The following is a 15,958-nucleotide window of genomic DNA, read 5'->3' on the forward strand; positions in this document are numbered from 1 at the left end:
CTTGGACCCAAAAAGAACAATTTTACTCTCATCAGTCCACAAAATGTTCCTCCATTTCTCTTTAGGCCAGTTGATGTGTTCTTTGGCAAATTGTAACCTCTTCTGCACATGCCTTTTTTTAACAGAGGGACTTTGCGGGGGATTCTTGAAAATAGATTAGCTTCACACAGACGTCTTCTAACTGTCACAGTACTTACAGGTAACTCCAGACTGTCTTTGATCATCCTGGAGGTGATCATTGGCTGAGCCTTTGCCATTCTGGTTATTCTTCTATCCATTTTGATGGTTGTCTTCCGTTTTCTTCCACGTCTCTCTGGTTTTGCTCTCCATTTTAAGGCATTGGAGATCATTTTAGCTGAACAGCCTATCATTTTTTGCACCTCTTTATAGGTTTTCCCCTCTCTAATCAACTTTTTAATCAAAGTACGCTGTTCTTCTGAACAATGTCTTGAACGACCCATTTTCCTCAGCTTTCAAATGCATGTTCAACAAGTGTTGGCTTCATCCTTAAATAGGGGCCACCTGATTCACACCTGTTTCTTCACAAAATTGATGACCTCAGTGATTGAATGCTACACTGCTATTTTTTTTAACACACCCCTTTCAACTAATTGCCCAATTGCACAGCCTTAAGAGCGTGCATATCATGAATGCTGGGTCTTGTTTGTTTTCTGAGAATCTACTGAACCTACTGGTAACTTGTTTGCCACGTAGCAATAAAAAAATATACTAAAAACCTTGATTATTCTGGTTAGTCACATTGTACTGCTATTATTTTGAACAAGACTGTATATATACTAGGGGTGTAACGATTCGTTTTAACAATGATTTGATTCGACTGAAATAAAACATCTGATTGTCACACTGATTTATATTTTTGGCTAAAGAGTCACTGAATCGTTTCGGATCGTATCGTTCTAAATTAACCAATATCGTCCTTAAATCGAGTCGACAACCTCAAATCGTGATACAAATCGAATCGTTGTTAAAACGAATCATTACACCCCTACTATATATATTTATTTAATATAATTATTATTTTTTAAACAACCCTTATGACTGGTTTGTGGCCCGAGAACCTTTGCTAATTCTCTGCGAGCGAACGCCGGTTCTTCAGGGAATGCAGAACAGAAGCGCTGAGATGTATTTCTTCCCCCGCCATGTTAATTAAAACAACATTTGGCACTATCAGATCTGTTATTTTAGAGTTTTTCAGATAAAGACGATGTGGAAAAAATGTCGCTTTAGAAAAAGAAAAGGATCTTACAGGTACTTCAAAACACAGCAAACGAGAACATTAAAGACCACACGGCAAAACAGGCTCTTCTTCCTCAGTATTTGTGTCTGGTTTCTAATCCAAACATCTAAAAACTCTTACATTAAGAAACATTTACTAGACAAGTACAAATTATTGTCTTGTTTTGGGGGAAAAGTACTCAAAATTTAAATAAGATAAATAATCTGCCGATGGGGTGAGAAAAATAATCTTAATTCAAACAGAAAACAAGATTATTTTTCTCACCCCATTGGCAGATTATTTATCTTATTTTAAGCAAAAACTCTCTTCATTTTGAGTTATTTTCCCCAAAACAAGACAATTACTTTTGCTTGTCTAGTAAATACTTCCTGTTTTAAGAGTTTTTAGATGTTTGGACTAGAAACAAGACAAAAATACTGAGGAAGAAGAGCATGTTTTGCCGTGTAGTGAGTATAGCTCTGGGGGAAAGTTTGCAACACATCAAGCCCATAATTATGAGAAGCTTCATCTGCACTTCCGATGAACAGATCCGTGACTCGACAGACAAACGCATCAGTCATCAAATCCAATCTTTAAAACGCCACACACACAAACCATCACCACAGCAGGCCTAGATCACGCTACGCAAAAACACACAACGCAAAAACACACAACGCAAAAACACACAACGCAAAAACACACAACGCAAAAACACACAACGCAAAAACACACAACGCAAAAACACACAACGCAAAAAATGCTCTTCTTCCTCAGTATTTTTGTCTTGTTTCTAGTCTAATATCTAAAAACTCTTAAAACAAGAAACATTTACTAGACAAGTACAAATTATTGTCTTGTTTTGGGAAAAAATAACTCAAAATGAAGAGAGTTTTTGCTTAAAATAAGATAAATAATCTGCCAATGGGTTGAGAAAAATAATCTTAATTCAAACAGAAAACAAGATTATTTTTCTCACCCCATTAGCAGATTATTTATCTTATTTTAAGCAAAAACTCTCTTCATTTAGATTTTATTTTAATCTAGAATGACCCTTAACTGAACATTAGACTGACAAGCTTTGGCTCATATGAACACTTCTACACAAAGACTGATGAACGTAGAGATTTGATGTTGGCTTGTCAGAGCTGAAAGTCTGAAGGTATGTTCATTGTTAAGCAGATGTGTGTGTGATGTGTGTGTGATGTGTGTGTCCTCTTCCTAATCCAGTTCTGAGAAGGCTGACTACATGGACTGGAATGCCTTTCAGCTCTTCCCAAATTGTACATTTATAGGCCCCGTGTGAGCGTGCGGATTAAACTCGATAACTGACGTCCTCAGTTTACCGCTGTGTGATGATGTCTGGATCACTGAAGCTAGAACAGTGACAGAAAAAAAGAAAAAGAAAAGCATTTTTTGCAGTGTAATAATTAACAGTGACAGAACAGCAGATCCGAGGCTCGTGTCTTTACACCAATAATCACAGGCTCGCTGGAAAGACATTTGTGCTAAACTCCAAAAACATGGGTTGACATTTTCACTGACACACAAAGACGTGCTAACACTTTATTTAGTGTTCAGTTATGAACTATTAACGAGTGTGTTATGATCCTGGATATTACTATGATATTGTCTGTTTATGAGCACTTATAAAGCTCATATTAATGCCTTATTCTGCATGAGCTTATTCTACATCCCTTAATCCGACCCAATACCTAAACTTAACCGCTACAAAAACTACCTTACTAACTATTAATAAGCAGTAAATTAGGAGATTATGAGGCAGAAGGCAGAGTTAATAGTGAATATGTGTTCCCCATACTAAAGTTATACCGATAAATTCATATAATTATTATCGTCATCATTATTATGGTTAAACATTTCTTTGTCTAACATGGACCTGTTGATATTAAAACTGCTTTGTCTTCCGATTATTTACATTTTCGAGCCAAATCTCAAAAACTGTCCAATGGTGTGACAAGTATGGGTCAATAAATGACAACTTTCATAAATTAAAAAGAAAAGCTTACAAACGTTAATAAACACATCAGGCATAATGTCACACCAGTGTTGGGTGTAATTAGTTACTGTAATTTAATTACAGTTACTTCTGATGTTAATAATATGATGTAAATATGTTAATCTGATGTAAATATGTTAATCTAGAAATGTATCTGAAAAATATAAAAACAAAATCATTTAAAAAGTAAAGTTTCTAAAAGCATTGAAGGAGATCCCATAATAATTTAATATGGATTTACAGTAGTGACAATAGATTATATTTTCTTATATAAAATGATATATTTTTTAAAGGTGTAATGAACTGGCTTTTTTATTTTCTTATACTGTTGTCTGAGGTCAACTAATGACGTTTGTGTGGTTTTTACATTCAGAAACATCATAACTCATCAGTAATAGGCTATTGTCTGCACTGGTTTTGAGGCTCTCTCCTGAACGCTGGGTTCTGATGGGCGTGTCACTGGAGACTTGGAAGGAAACGCCCACGGCTAGGATTGGAGAAGATTTGCATATTTAATGAGCTTCTGCTCCCCTGTCAGTTCATGAGGGAGAGGATAGAGTGAGGGAATGATTCTCTCGATCGCAGGGCTCGTAAACGTCTTTATCAAACAAACACAATGATTTATTTCTCATCCACCCGCGATTGATTGGACTATAATTTTTATATTACACATAGCCCGCTAGATCGGTCGAAATAAGCGTGAAGTTCAATGATTTCACAGCATTTATTAAACACTGATTTATAGTTTAGAGCAAAATGGAAGAAGACGGATGTCCAAATGCTCATTTAGTGGAGGATTCACATAAACAAAGTTGATTCTGTCTTCAGTGAAGGTGAACAGTGTGAGAATATCAGATGTGTATCAGTGTATTGGATCCGTGCATTCGGCCTTAAAGTGACAGCAGCTTTATAAAGAGCTTTGTAACTTTTCTACAAGTATTTAAATGAGTTTAAGTTAGTCGTCTGCTAGTGTGTCAGATGGAGCGTCACTGACTGGCTTAAACCATGATGGCATAATGTGCATTTATACAACTATAATACAATAATGCGGCGACATAAAGAAGGACATTTACTTTTGATACTTAAGTACTTTTGAAAACTAATACTTCTGTACTTTTACTCCAGTAAAAATCTGTTTGCTTTCACCTGTAGCGGAGTAATATTTGACCAGCAGTGCTGTTACTCTAGTAATGAAGTTGTGTATTTGTCCGCATCTAATGTCAGCTAAATGTCTTTTGTAGAACACATGATCTGTGTTAACTCTACTGAAAAAGCAAAGGAAAGAGAACGAAACGAGTCAACGTACAAAAGAAAAGAATATTAAACCCAAACTGAGAGAATGCTCCTCAGCGGCCCCTGAATGATCCCTCGGGTCCCTCAGCACCTGTCCATTAGGGCCGGGGTTAATGACAGGATGCAGAGACTCTGGAGAAGAGAGAGTTGAGTCTGCGATCCTCCGCTGCGCTCCAGGTGTAGCGAGGGGAAAGTTGTCTTCTGACACCTCATATAACTTAACAGGGTTTGGCTGAGTTACGGCCTTTGAGTTTTACTTTTATATCCCAATCAGCGAGCGCAGGGGAGTGGACGACACAAGAGTAATGTGCATAAAGGCTGATGTGAGAGAGCTGAAGGAGACATGAACCCTGTCCGCTTCCTCATTAAATCCACTTCAAAGAGCCCCAAACGGGCAGGACTTCAGCCACACAAGACACGGAGGAAATGAAGGAATGAGCTTCAGCCATTTTACTGCTCTTACGACATCAGAACAAACGTCTGAACACGGCACAAAAGCTCTTCTTACTCAGTATTTCTGTCTTGTTTCTAGTCTCAATATCTAACAATTCTTACATTAAGAAACATTTACTAGACAAGCAAAAGCTTATTGTCTTGTTTTGGGGAAAAATAACTCAAAATGAAGAGAGTTTTTGCTTAAAATAAGATAAATAATCTGCCAATGGGGTGAGAAAAATAATCTTAATTCAAACAGAAAACAAGATTATTTATCTTATTTTAAGCAAAAACTCTCTTCATTTAGAGTTATTTTTCCCAAAACAAGACAATTATTAAATGTTTCTTAATGTACATTTTTTTTAGATATTTTGACTAGAAACAAGACAAAAATACTGAGTAAGAAGAGTCTGTTTTTTGCGTGCCGGAGAGATGGCAGGAGGAGCGGCTGCTCTGATCTTTAAGTGACGGGTTTACTGGAATCAGGACAGCTCTTTATTTAATGAACACACGAAGAGTTCGGCTTCACTTTGATGTCCCAAAAGTGACACACGTTTGTTTTTGTGAAATGTGGGGACATTCCATAGGCGTAATGGTTTTTATACTGTACAAACTGTATTTCTATCCCCTTACACTGCCCCTAAACCTACACACACACACACACACACACACACACACACACACACACACACACACACACACACACACACACACACACACCTAAACCTACCTATCACTCACACACACACACACACACACACACACACACACACGTTTGTTTTTGTGAAATGTGGGGACATTCCATAGGCGTAATGGTTTTTATACTGTACAAACCGTATTTTCTATCCCCTTACACTGACCCTAAACCTACCCATCACACACACACACACACACACACACACACACACACACACACACACACACACACACACACACACACACACACACACACACACACACACACACACACAGCCCCTAAACCTACCCATCACAAGAAACATTCTGCATTTTTACTTTCTCAAAAAATTTTTTTTAAACCTATTTGAAATATGAGGACATTTAGAATGTCCTCATAAACAAAGTTTACATTGTAATACCAGTGTAATACCCATGTAGTTATAACAATTTGTGTCCTCACAAATCACATAAACAGGCTCACACACACACACAGGAAACATTCTGCATTTTTACTTTCTCAAAAAAAAAACTCCTGTGTGATTTATAAGCCTTTTGAAAAGTGGGGACCGCTGGCTGGTTCCCACAATGTAGGTAATCTCAGAACTTTTTTACTTTCCTTAAGGGGACATTTGGTCCCCAGAATGTAATATAAACAAGGGCGCACACACACACACACACACACACACGCGCACACGCGCACACGCGCGCTTTTCTGAAGTCAATTTAGTTGTTAATGGTTTATTGCAGTGTCTATTGTAAATGGTTTATCGGTGCACATCATTATTGTGTTAATAATCTTGAGTCAGAATAACTTCATCTGTTCTCTGAAGACGAGGGCGGAGCCACCTGTCACTCACATGAGATCAGCCAATAGCAAACCACAGCCATCCAATCAACTCCCCACAGACACGAGCAAGCCCCGCCTACATTTGCTCTTGTTTGAGAAGCGTTTCACTCGATATACGGCACAAAAGAGGAAAAAGAGCCCAGTGAAAGTTCACTTTAAAGCCGACTTTAACTTCACACATCTTGGTAAACTATCCACCTCATTTGCAACTCAACTCTTCCGGTCTCAAACTGAAGTCTTTTTCTGAACACCTGAGTTCAGGTGTTCAGTCTCTTCATGGCCACAGGTGTATAACTCCAGCTCTCGGCCTGCAGACGCTTCTACACACATTAGTGAGAGAATGGGTCGCTCTCAGGAGCTCAGTGAACTCAAGCGTGGGGCCGTGATAGGCTGACACCTGTGCAATAAGGCCATTCCACTTGATATTGTAAACTGTTTTATCGTATTAATAATTAGGGGCCAAACACCAAAGCTATGAAGACACCTATTGTATTCTTTGGCGTTCTTCTTCTTCCGCTCTGGAAGTCTATGGCCGCTCATAGAACAGCTTCCAGGAAAGTTATACAATTTGACACAGAGACAGTCCAAACATTCACCACAAACCGGAGACACTACCGCAGTCCCTCTAGCGCCATCCCCTGTCCAAATGTGCACTTGTGTTTGTGATAACTTTTGAACCGTAAGGCCTAGAAACTAAATTCTTGATTAACTAAAGATGATTCAATTGGCAATTTTCACCAAATGTTGCACACTTATGAATGGTGGCTCTCTGAGAACGATTGTTACTTTTCATGTAACAAAACATGAAATTGGCTCTACAAAACTCCATATATTTATGTGTTTTCAACCTTTTTGCTTAATATCGTCTCCAAATGTCTTTACTCGTTGTTGCAGTTGGTCTGCTGCTAGTCTGTTTGCTTCGGTTGTGCTTAGTCCCGATAACTGCTGCTTACAGCTATATTTATTATCATAATTATGAACACTGGTTTGTAGCGCAAACGATTTTACTGTTTACTGCATTTTTTATTCTCGATGTTGGGGACAGTTATTTAAAAAAAATAATGCATTACAATATTACTTTCTAAAAAAAGTAAGACCAATGATATATATTTGGTGGAGTTTAATTTCATGTTGACTTTAAAATACACTATATTACCGTTAGCATTGGTCCGCTCGTCCAGATCCCTGAGTTCAGGTGTTCAGTCTCTTCATGGCCACAGGTGTATAACTCCAGCTCTCGGCCTGCAGACGCTTCTACACACATTAGTGAGAGAATGGGTCGCTCTCAGGAGCTCAGTGAACTCAAGCGTGGGGCCGTGATAGGCTGACACCTGTGCAATAAGTCCATTCCTGACATTTCCTCACTACTAAATATTCCACGCTCAACTGTTAGTGGGATTAGAACAAAGTGGAAGCCATTGGGGACAACAGCAACTCAGCCACGAAGTGTTCAATCCCAGAGCGGGGTCAGCGCATGCTGAGGGTCACAGTGCGCAGAAGTCCCCAACTTTCTGCAGAGTCAACAGCTCCAGACCTCCAGACTTCTGTGGCCTTCAGATGAGCTCAAGAACAGCGGAGAGAGCTTCATGGAATGGGTTTCCACGGCCGAGCAGCTCATCCAAGCCTTACATCACCAAGAGCAATGCAAAGCGTGGGATGCAGTGGAGTAAAGCAGCCGCCACTGGACTCTAGAGCAGTGAGACGTGTTCTCTGAGCAACCAATCACGCTTCAGTCTGACAATCACATGGACGAGTCTGGGTTTGGCGGTCGCTGGGAGAACGGGACTTGCCTGACTGCATTGTGCCAAGTGTAAAGTTTGGTGGAGGGGGGATTATGGGGTGGGGTTGTTTTTCAGGGGTTGGCCCCTTAGTTCCAGTGAAAGGAACTCTTAATGCTTCACCAAGACATTTTGGACAATTTCATGCTCTCAGCTTTGTGGGATCAGTTTGTGGACGGCCCCTTCCTGTCCCAGCATGACTGCGCTCCAGTGCACAAAGCGTCGCTCCATAAAGACATGGATGAGGAGTTTGGTGTGGAGGAACTGGACTGGCCTGCACAGAGTCCTGAGCTCAACCCGATAGAACAGCTTTGGGATGAATTAGAGCAGAGACTGAGAGCCAGGCCTTCTCGTCCAACATCAGTGCCTGACCTCACAAATGAGCTTCTAGAAGAATGGGCAAAAATCCCCATAAACACACTCCTAAACCTTGAGGAAAGCCTTCCCAGAAGAGCTGGAGCTGTTAGAGAGGGTGGGCTGACTCCATATTAAACCCCATGGGTTAACAATGGGAAGATCATGTGTGTGTAAAGGAGACATCCCAACACTTTTGGCAATATAGTGTATTACTATATTATGAGGTCATGTGGCAATAACATACTATTGTTTGTAATGTTCATTGTGCATGTTGCACATCTAAGTGTTTCATATTAAATATAGTAAAATTGTAGCCGGAGAGTATTTGTCTGTGAATAGTTCCCACTGAAAGAGCTCTGATTAATGAACACAGAAAATACAGTCAAACACTGCATAGCTATAAAATACTTTTAATTAAATGCATTTTAAATGAATCTAGCAAAGACAGAAAAGCAATCACTGCATGAAAATGCACATTTGAGCAGTGTTATCATTTAAAGGGACAGTTCAAACAAAAATTAAAATTCTGTCATCGTTTACTCGCCCTCATGTTGTTCCAAAACCTGTATGAGTTTCTTGTGCTGAACACAAAAGAAGATATTTGTAAGAATGTTTGTAACCAAGCAGAGAGAGCAACCATTCACTGCCATAGTAAAGGAAAACTACTATGGCAGTCAATGGATGCTCTCTCTGCTTGGTTACAAACATTCTTACAAATATCTTCTTTTGTGTTCAGCACAAGAAACTCATACACTGAAAAAATGCTCTTCTTCCTCAGTCATTTTCTCATGTTTCCAGTCTAAATATCGAATAATTCTTTACTAGATAAGTAAAACGAAATAAGATATTTTGAAATGAGAGTTTTTGCTTAAAACAGGCAAAATGATCTGCCAATGGGGTGAGAGAAATAATCTTATTTCTGTTTGAAATCTTGTTTCTTGTTTCCGTCCCGAACAGAAATGAGATTATTTCTCTCACCCCATTGGCAGATCATTTTGCCTGTTTTAAGCAAAAACTCTCTTCACTCAGATATTATTTTTAATAAAACAAGAAATAATATCTCATGTGGTTTTACTGATCTAGTAAATGCATCTTGGTTTAAGAATTTTTAGATATCTGGATTGGAAACAAGACAAAATGATTAAAAAAGAAGAGCATTTTTTGCAGTGAACAGGTTTGGAACAACATGAGTGTGAGTAAATGATGACAGAATTTTCATTTTTGGTTGAACGTCCCCTTTAACCGTGTTATTAGACTCGTGACGGGCTGCAGCATCGTTACTTCTGTAATTATTGGGAGTCATATGAGGAATGATATAAACATGTGTAGGTCTGTACACAAACAGCCGTGTGTGTGGAGAAGAGACGTAAGCTCTGCGGTTTCGCCCGCTGTCTCTCTGTCTCGTTCTGGAGTAAAACACTCACCGATTCCTCTAAACGAATAATCACTCTCAGCTGTGTGTCGTCTGAGGCGCTGATCTACAGGCCCACATCCCCCAAACACAGACAGACAGTCTGCCGGCAGGTTGTAAATAAATGGCCAGAACAGAAGAAAATACTGTAAGGTTAACTGGAAGGAAACGGCGTGATATGTCAATGTGTTTTTTTGGCTTTTGATACAAGTTTAAAAATTTTATTTAGTCTCTAAACCAATGAAAACCTTAACCCAGATGATTAAAAGAAGGAACGCTTGGTTTGTGCTACACTGCAAAAAAATGCTCTTTTAATGTAGTATTTTTTTTTCTTGTTTCCAAATATCTAAATACTCTCAAATCAAGATTCAAACTAGATAAGCAAACCGGTTATTTCTCTCACCCCATTGGCAGATCATTTTGCCTGTTTTAAGCAAAAACTCACTAGGATTTTATTAGAAGAAAACAAGGAAAAATGTAATTTTACTGATCTAGTAAATCTTGATTTAAGAATTGTTAGATATTTAGACTGAAAACAAGACACAATGACTGAGGAAGAAGAGCATTTTCTGCAGTGTAAGCCAATGAAACCTTAACCCAGATGATTAAATAAGGTAGAGGTTGGAAAGCTGGTTGTGTGCTCCAGTCGACCCACTCGTGTTAGTCTGAGACTGTGACTAACGGCCTCCTCTGAGCCAGACGATTCTCATCATGTCTATATGAAGTCACACACATCCGTCCCTACAATCCTAAAGGCATCATTTGTCCTGCTTTACACTTCCTTCATTTCACACTTCATCTGACCACAAAACATGTTGATAAGTCCGTACAGTATTTTAGTGGCCTCATTAAACACACACACACAGGATTCATCCTAATAATTAAAAGATCTGAGAGCGCACAATGCTCTTCTTCCTCAGTCATGTTGTCTTGTTTCCAGTATAAATATCTAACAATTTTTCAAATAAGATGCATTTACTAGATCAGTAAAACGACATATTTCTTGTTTTGTCGAAAATAAAATTGGGACGGAAACAAGAAACAAGATTTCAAACAGAAATAAGATTATTTTTCTCACCCCATTGGCAGATCATTTTGCCTGTTTTAAGCAAAAACTCACTTCATTTAGATTTTATTTTCAACAAAACAAGGAGAAATCTCTCATATCATTTTACTGATCTAGTAAATGCATCTTGATTTAAGAATTGTTAGATATTTGGCCTGGAAACAAGAAACAAATACTAAAAAAGAAGAGCTTTCTGTGCAGTGTGCTCGGATTAGAGTGGGAACGCGAGAGTTAATTTAGGACTACAATCACATCAGCTTGTGCAAACGCACGACTGTAAGAGCTTTAAAGGCAGCAGGAACACGTCTGAAATAAACGTACGTGTGTGTGTGAGAGTCTCTGTGTGAAGTGCACAGGATTCACTGCAAAAAATGCTCTTCTTCCTCAGTATTTTTGTCTTGTTTCGAGTCCAAACATCTAAAAACTCTTACAACAAGAAGTATTTACTAGAAAAGCAGAAGTTATTGTCTTGTTTTGGGGAAAATAACTCAAAATGAAGAGAGTTTTTGCTTAAAATAAGATAAATAATCTGCCAATGGGGTGAGAAAAATAATCTTAATTCAACAATTTTGACTTGTCTAGTAAATGTTTCTTAATGTAAGCATTTTTAGAAATTTTGACTAGAAGCAAGACACAAATACTGAGTAAGAAGAGCATTTTTTGCAGTGTTCTGGAGATGTTGCATGGCCGGCGCTCGATAAGGCCACTCGATGAGCAATCAGGAATGGAGGAGTGTGTGCCATCACAGCCGTCTCTGCAGACGGTTATCCCATCGGACACTCAGTCACTCCGCTGGGATGATGCAGATGTGGAGGAAGTTGTCCGGATGGCTCAAGTGTTCGCTCAGCCACTGGATGGGCGTCTCCAGAAGAGGCTCAATGCCATGAATCATGATCTGGAATCTCTTCGGCTCGTCTGCGATCGAGAGAAAACGACACAATTAAAGAGGATCCATTATCAATCAATCAATCAATCAATAAACTTTATTTATATCGCGCTTTTCCAATTTCCAGTCTATTGGATACACCTGTGACCAGTGCTGTAGACGCTCCTTTAAAAAGAGATCTCCAGTTGAGCCAAGTGGGATTTGAGGATCTTTTGATTTTGGACTTTGTTGATGTTTTGTTTTGTTTGTTTTCTGCATTTATGCTCCAACATCACATTTCATATCCATCCATGCATTCAGCCCTACACACTGATGTTACTGACAGATACTGCAATCCCTTTCTAATGCCTGTAGAGCGTTGTAATCCCCCTCCCCCTCCCCCGAGGTTGCCAGATTGGCTGCAGGATCAGCAGAACGTTTGTAGATCTACAGCTGTGGGAACTAGAGCAGATCTGGCAACCCCAAACACTACTGACTCCTGATTGGTCGATCGGTGGAGGGCGGAGCTTCAGGCCAAAACACAACATGACATCATCAGCATCAGCTGAGGGCTGCAACAACTTTATAATGACAATATCCTGCCGGACTACTGCTGGCAGTGATAGAAGAGTTAGAGATGAACATGATTTATTAATGTCTAGAGACATATCAGCGCCATTTTATGATTCACTGAAATACATTTCTTACACACAGCTCCTTTAAGGTTTTAACGGTAGTACTACTCTTACCGATAATGGGCGACGAAACCATTGTGTGTGCGTGTGTGTGCATGTGCGTGTGTGGGACAAGACCCACTCACTTTTATCGTCTCTAATTCAGCACATGTCTGTTCAACCCTAACCAAGAAACACTTATTATTCGGAGAGTAAAATTCAACATCGATGTATTGATTAATATTCCTATGATCCAAATACATCGATCTGTGCTCGGCCAGTTGGCCTTCCGGACGACATATATCGATCTAATATCATTTTAAAAGGTAATCGATCGATCGATTGTATCGATAATAGGAAATAACACATTTGATTTAAGCACGTCAGACTTTATCTGGATGTTTTCTCTCAGCACTTTTAATGATAAAGGCGTTAAACGTTACTCAGTCTGCCTATATGTGACGTCAGCCGCACGCGCCAGCAGCCGCGCAGAGAAAACTAAACCTAAGATGGCGGATGACAGAGGAGAAGCCAACGAGCGGGAAATGATCAGGCCAGCATTGCGGTCCAGTGTGAGAAAACACTTTAGCTTTAGTAAAGATGGAGATGTTCTAAAGAAGTCTCTCGCTGTTTGTAGTAGCAGCAGGTTCAGCCGCTGCTCAGTCAACCTCAAGAGATGTTAGTCGCACTTTATTTGTGATATTAATATTGTAATATTTTAATGTTGATAAACAAGCAGAAGTAGCAGTAGTAGTGTGCTGGGGTCACTTACTGTACTTTTATTGAGAATGACAGCAGAAGAGGTTAACTTCCTGTTAATTCAGCCTAAACTGTTGGTTGCACTTTATTCAAATAAAATGTGAACATTGTGCCATTAATTGTTTACTTGTTTGTTTATATCCATAATTAATTGATATCTGATTCCCTTAAAAGAAACAACAGGAATCGAGGAAACTTCACTGCACGTATTTATTGCAGTCACACTGATTAAAAGTCACCGAATCGATTTCAAGTCACTGAATCGTTTCGGATCGTATCGTTCTAAATGAACCAATATCGTCCCTGAATCGAATCAACAACCTCAAATCGTGATATGAATCAAAGTTAAAACGAATCGTTACACCCCAACTTATTATTAAACAAGTTAGAACCTTTATTTCCACATTTCAAATATTTTCTCAATTTTTATTGAAAATAAATGCCTTTCCAATCTGATATGTGATGGGAAAAGGGAACAGAGCGAGTTCGACAAAAGCCGGATTCAAACCTCTGATCGATTAGCGTCAAAACTTGATGCCATGGGTCTTACCCTACACTACAGCCACGGTTAATAACTCAGTAATTGTGTTTGGCCCGATCAATCGTTTCGTAAACGCCAGTATATTTGTATTTAATGTAAATGGCATCTAACTTTACTCCAGTAAAAATGCATTCTGAGAGAGGACCCACCCACTTTTTATTTGCTTCCGACGCCCATGTTACCGATACTGCTTATCGATCCGAAACTTTCACGGTATTATAATCAAGTTTTTTTTTTAATAATAATAATAAAAATAAAAATTAACAACATAATTAACAAGTCATGGTTTATTAGACGATGCCCCTTTAAGACCGAACTACGTACATCATACAAATACATCATTTTTATAACTATTAACGCCGTGTTTAAGTGAATACTCTCCAAGCGGTCATTTTAACGCAGGCTGTTTGTTGTGTGTATTAAACGGTCTAGCCCTAGCCAAAAAAAATTATCATCATCTATTTATAATTCCTGGCAACCAAAAATTTTAAAATAAAATTAGATCACACACAGGCCTGAAGTGTCACCAGACTAAGCTTTTGTTGGCCGTCGTCACTCATTAACAGGGACTGTCATGATGTGCGCTCTCTCTCGGTGTGTGAATAGCAAAAATCTAACATGGTTTTAATATTATTGCTTAAGGAAACGGCCGGCAATATATAATTTGCAATATAACGTCTATGTAGCAGTAATGAATAGTAAGTGCATTATCTTCATTGCTCCAGTACCGACAGCAGACCTGATAGCATCAGAGCTTATCGATACCTTTCATAATTTAGCACCGGGGCTGATTTAATACCGGGTTTCGGGACCCATCTCTAGTCCAGAGTGTGTGTAAACAACCAGCACTCCCAAAGTCAAGATATGAGCGCTTTCAACAAGCTGGGCTGACGATCGGCTGAATCGTCGGCAACAAAAAGCCTCGCCGTTGCTAAAAGTTGCGGCTTCATGGCATACAAACCAGCTGGTCTTTCCACACACACACTGTCCCTGTCCCTAAACCTACCCATCACACACACTGCCCCTAAACCTACCCATCACACACACTGCCCCTAAACCTACCCATCACACACACTGCCCCTAAACCTACCCATCACACACACACACACACACACACACACACACACACACACACACACACACACACACACACACACACACACACACACACACACACACACACACACACACACACACACACACACACACACACACACACACACACACACACACACACACACACACACACACACACACACACACACACACACACACACACACACACACACAGCCCCTAAACCTACCCATCACAGGAAACATTCTGCATTTTTACTTTCTCAAAAAAAACTCCTCCTGTATAATTTATAAGCCTTTTGAAAAGGGACCGTAGCTGCTGATCTCAGGTTTTACTATCCTTATGTGGAACATTTGGTCCCCACAATGTAATATAAACAAGGGCACACACAACTTGTTGTTTCACTATATTAAGTGAGGACATTAAATAAAAACTTGTTTTGGCTGATTTATAAGGCTCTTTAACTAGTGAGGACCAGTCAAATGTCAAACTAGTGAATTTGTTTTCATATTTTACTATATAAGTGAGGACATTTGTGCCCCCACAAGTATTGCCAAACAAGGACACACACACACACACACACGCTCACAGCAGTAATTGATGGCGTGTGCTGCCGGCTCATCGATCAGGACTCTGATGAGCTGTAGCTCAGGGCTGCAGAGGTTAGGACAGATATGGTGGGCGCAGGAAGGAACTTCTCCTCATAATGCCTTCTTTTGTTTATTAACCGACTGGTCAAAAAGGCACGGCCTCAGCTTTCCCTCTGTCAGCTCAATTATCTCCGGCCAGATTCATGCATCATTTGTGCTTTCATTAGGCCGAGCTGTCAGTAAGGGCACACATACAAGCGGTTTCTATTTCTGCACGAAACAGGTCCCTTTTAATGGTTTGGAGAAAATGCTTTGCCTGTTTAATATGATTTCAG

The 15,958-nt window shown here is 39.5% G+C and overlaps 1 protein-coding gene across 2 annotated transcripts in view; it reads right to left on the reverse strand.

Annotated features, from left to right (window-relative positions):
• Positions 1–9,775: 9,775 nt before the first annotated feature.
• Positions 9,776–15,958, reverse strand: part of atg5 (ATG5 autophagy related 5 homolog (S. cerevisiae)) — a 63,383-nt gene continuing 57,200 nt past the window's right edge. For both annotated transcript variants that reach the window (XM_067449396.1, XM_067449397.1), the window contains exon 8: positions 9,776–12,034. In XM_067449396.1, the coding sequence (XP_067305497.1) occupies positions 11,904–12,034 (131 nt within the window). In that variant the 3' untranslated portion in view covers positions 9,776–11,903. The remainder of the gene's footprint in view (positions 12,035–15,958) is intronic.

This window comes from Pseudorasbora parva, chromosome 7, assembly GCF_024679245.1.
Source record: "Pseudorasbora parva isolate DD20220531a chromosome 7, ASM2467924v1, whole genome shotgun sequence".
In the NCBI taxonomy this organism is placed as follows: domain Eukaryota; kingdom Metazoa; phylum Chordata; class Actinopteri; order Cypriniformes; family Gobionidae; genus Pseudorasbora; species Pseudorasbora parva.